Source organism: Priapulus caudatus, unplaced genomic scaffold (genome assembly GCF_000485595.1).
Source record: "Priapulus caudatus unplaced genomic scaffold, Priapulus_caudatus-5.0.1 Scaffold163, whole genome shotgun sequence".
Taxonomy (NCBI): domain Eukaryota; kingdom Metazoa; phylum Priapulida; class Priapulimorpha; order Priapulimorphida; family Priapulidae; genus Priapulus; species Priapulus caudatus.
The window spans coordinates 51652-56408 of record NW_014577224.1 but is presented as its reverse complement, the minus strand read 5'-3'; the positions used below and the strand labels follow the sequence as shown (position 1 = coordinate 56408).

Genomic DNA, 4757 nt, shown 5'->3' with positions numbered 1-4757 from the left:
TATTTACGTAATCACTTTTAAATATATAGTCTACTATATTTTACATATACTGCTACCAATGAAATTTTTCCAGTTACACTCTACAAATGATTACGTACGTCTTCTGACATTATCGTATCAGGAATAATTAAATAAGATAATCAGTATTTGTTAATCATTGTTATCCGTAAATCAGTTAATAATTCTTATACTCGCGATGGCATATTGCACTAAACAACATAACAAAACACTGAGCACTATAGATGGCGCAGTTCATGTTGGTAAGCATTTTGGCATTCAGCCTCTGTGAGCTCATGGCTGCCAGGCCTCTCTCTGCTCTTAGCCTCTGCTCACACACATTTTTTCACATCGGTTTTCGACGAATGGCTAGCACACATAAACACGTACGCACTTACTGTAGAGGTTCTACGTACATCTGCTGTGACGTGTTCGTCGATTACACACGAGAGTGCACTTCGGCAAAACTCGGGTATTCTCGCCTGCCTTATAAGGAAGTTCCAAAAATACTTCGTACTTTCATAAAGATGAATGGCCAATGAAGTGGCTCGAAGGGGGAAATCGGTACATGTACATGTAAGTATACGGGGTGAGCCTGCCAACGATCGCCCGTATATCTTGTTTAAAATGCACATTATTGTGTTGAACCATGTCAAATATCGTTTCTTATCTCAAACTATGGTCAAATATTTGCGTATAAAACGATAAAAACAGCAGTTGCTATCGCGTTGCCTTCTTGAATGAATGGATCGTATCTTTTATTTATAAATACGTCATACTGACGTCACACGACTAGGTCAAACAACCGAGTGCGCTGTGATTGGCTGCTCATTCAGCATCGCACCATATTTGGAAGAACCTACGTCACGTTTTCATTCATAAAATCATTCCGTGTAAAGTAGTCTAGCTTCATTCATAGCGCAGCGTTGGAGTCCGGTGCACGATATAACTCACCGTATATCTATCTACGCAAAAGGGAGGAGGAGACAAACAGCGGTATTACCCGCGCGTGAGAGTGGTACAGCTGAGACTCCCACGCACACGCAAGCCACGCACACAAACACGAGCATCGCCGTAAATGTGTATGCGATCGTAGGACAACCGAGGAAAACACAACGGCCGTCAGTTATGATTATGGAAGGACTGGACACACTATCGAAGGTACGACTCGACCACCACCGCCACATCAACCTGCTCACGGTGAATCTGGATTCGTACAAGAACGGACCGCTGTCGACGCCGACGTTTACGGCGATCACGCCGACGTTGGTCGACGACGAACTCGCGACGCCCATCACATCGGGCACGGGCGCCAGCGCGTCGGCGTTCCAATTCAACACACCCGTGTTGACAACGTCGGCATCGTCGTTGTCGTCGTCGACGGCATCGTCGGGGTCGGCAGTCAGTTCTACGGCAGTCACCACACCCATAATCGGTGAGTACTGGGTATATTATATCGAGCTGTTTTCACCTGTAGTCGCTGCCACTGCGTCGGATACATACACGTCAAGCTGCGTGCGTGTATATAATCAATCAATGTAGACGATAGATTACAATTAAGGCGCCTAAGCAACAGGTCGAGAAATCTATTTATACACCGGTGATCGTGCTGCTGCGTGATTAACACATCGCATATAATATTGCCACATACGTGCAATAACATTGCGACGAGAATGGCACGACGTTGCCATCTATCTATCTATATACACGGCATGAGAGTGTATGACAACAGTTATCGCGGCACAACAGCAAAGCAGTCGTTAGTGTATAATTATATTCTATATATATTATGCAGGTATATAGAGTATAGACCCCTATTGGTACACACGTACATAGGTGTGTATATATATATATATATATATATATATATATACGATATATATACGTACCCTGCATGCACGTAAACACATTAGCCGTATCTACTCTGACGATGCATCGAACGCGAGTTTGCACAAAGTGTGATATTTACCTCTGTAAACAACGTCGGTACATTTGCCTAGTGCCCCCTCCCACCTTTACACCCGCGGTATCGCCGGTTCGTGCGCTCTCCCCCCCCCCTCTCTCTCTCTGCGACTTTGCTACACGACCCGCTAAACGTATACATAGCGCAACGCGGCGAAGGAAAATGGTGGAGGTCGCTCTAGCGCATGGCTAGAGGGAGAGCTGTGTGCAGCGCAGCAGCAGCAGCAGCAGCGGCACAGACAGCCAAGCGATCGCTGCGTAGTGCAATATTGACATACAGAGCGGGCGAGTATGTGTGTGTGTGTATGTGTGTGTGTGCGTGTGTGTGCGCGCGCGAGGCATACTGTACGCGCTAGTTGTCTGCGGAAGATACCAGTATCGATTTTTATGCACAAAGCCTGCCAACGAGGAATTTGCTCGCCCGTTGACGTTGCTAAGCTAGTGTTAAGGGCTTCAGTAGGAGAACTCTCTGCGGTGAACTCATGGCCGTGCACATAGAGAGATGTACATGTATATATATAACACGCCCATCTACGGGGGTCCTGTTAGAAATTGCGTGAGAGCTAAAATGTCCAGGTTACTGACGCTGAAGGGGTCGTTGTCGTATCAGGTACTACATATATGTAGCCGAGGTACATAATTATATATGACTACATATATGTACCCGAGGTACATATATGTATACACAAAGTGTACCAGACTTGTACTACAGAAGTGTACCCTAACCCTAACCTAAACCCTAACCCTAACCCTAACCCTAACCATAAACAGACCTCATATAAAAATAATATAAACATAATACTAAACAACCTAAAACTACCTCGGGTACATATATATGTAGTACCTGATACGACAACGACCCTTCGTGCGTTACTAACGCTGAAGGGGTCGTTGTCATATCAGGTACTACAGATATGTACCCGAGGTACATATATGTATACACAAAGTGTACTAGACTTGTACTACAGAAGTGTACCCTAACGGTCTAACCCTAACCCTAACCCTAACCCTAGCCCTAACCCTAACCCTAACCCTAAACATACCTTATATAAAAATATAAACATAATACTAAACAACTTAAAACTACCTCGGGTACATATCTGTAGTACCTGATACGACAACGACCCCATCTGCGTTACTGACTGCCGACAGTTTTTATTTATTCGCTGGCCCCACGGGTGGGGTCACCGAGTCTTGAAGCGAGTTCAAGTAGAGATAGGCAGAGAAAGATAGGCGACGGGGTTGGAGGAGGGAGGGAGTTGTAGTAAGGTTGGCAGCTGACGCGTTACGTGACGGTCGATCGACGATGACATTTTTGTGATGACGGAAAACACCGGTTTACGCCATTTTCCGTCGTCACAAAAATCGCATTGACGCCACTCACACGGTAAATCACTACTGTGGGGTTTCTTTCCACGTCAGCCGCAGGGAAATTTCCCTCAGTAGGTGTTATGACATTAACGCTAACTTGCCATTGCGCGTGCTTTCTTTTCTTACAAAGAAACGTTATTTACCGGTGAGATATTTATAGAGCTGATGGCCGCACCGCCACCCAACTCTAATAGTAGTACAAAATGCATATTAATTTTATACAATGTACGAAAACTGCCTTCGCGGCGGAGGCGGCTTCCAAATAAATATTAACACATCTCAACGAAAATTCGCCGCTGCAGCCCCCATTTGCGCCCCGTATAAATATTAATTGTCTTCCTTGATGAGCAGTTAGAAGTTGCCGTGGCAACAACAATTGATCCGCTTGCCTGCTTGGGCTCCGTAACTTGCGAGCGTCAGATGCAATCAATGGCGGCGATTGAGCGCGTACATGTATCCCCGCCATGGTATCCGGATCGCGTTGACTACTAGGCTACGTAGTCACGCCAGCGGGTATTGACTCTCACGAAATGCAGATCTGAAGAGAAAATACGTTTGAAGACACTTCAAATGAAATTGTAATTATTTATGTCATCGCCATTGCTAATTATAGTGATAGCAACGTAAATTCGGATTGCCATCCGCGCGGGTTGCGTGTTCGTATATGGCGAGCAACGTATACTTGCAAACTATACGATATACTCGGCTCGACTAGCTTCGCAAGTCGCGATGTAGCGTCGCAGGTGCTATCTATATTGATATAGGTTATTCTCAGTGGAAATATGATAGACACTCGTATGATTAAATTGACTGGAAGAAATCCTAGCCGATGTGCATGTTTTCGCTCGCGCGCACGTACGCGTAGCCATTTGTATATAGCGCATCTTCGGTTGTGTATTTGCTTGAATTGAGCGCTATATAGCTGTTATCAGGTTTATTGCTATATTATTGATAATGATCGCTATAATTGTGACTGAAAAATTAATAGCTGTGAATGTGTCGATCCGATCGTTTGTGCCCATTACCGATCAGGGCGATCACACCAATTAATCGGGTTCAAAATAGCGCAGACGCGTCAGTCAATATTTGTCATCACATGCCTATAGGCCTATATAGACATGTTTTTTCGACGTCGGTGTCGTCGTCCTGATAGGTTTCAATTATTCATTGGCGGTTCAGTGAGGAATTATTGTCAGTCTCTATCGCACACACGCGGTATATATACCGTATCGGGCAGCAAGTATATAGGTGTCAATGGCCAACTTTATCTGATTGCAGCTAAACTGTATATTGTAGTACAATATCCCTATAATATTATACGTGCACCGACTGAGTGCACGAATATACGCCGCACTCACACACATACACTCACACACACACACAGACACACACACACACACACACACACACACACACACACACACACA

The 4757-nt window shown here is 44.9% G+C and overlaps 1 protein-coding gene across 1 annotated transcript in view; it reads left to right on the top strand.

Moving 5' to 3' along the window:
* Positions 1-924: 924 nt before the first annotated feature.
* LOC106806485 (early growth response protein 2b-like) overlaps positions 925-4757 on the top strand; it is a 22080-nt gene continuing 18247 nt past the window's right edge. Inside the window, exon 1 of the mRNA XM_014808445.1 lies at positions 925-1432. Coding sequence (XP_014663931.1) covers positions 1126-1432 — 307 coding nt within the window. The 5' untranslated portion in view covers positions 925-1125. The remainder of the gene's footprint in view (positions 1433-4757) is intronic.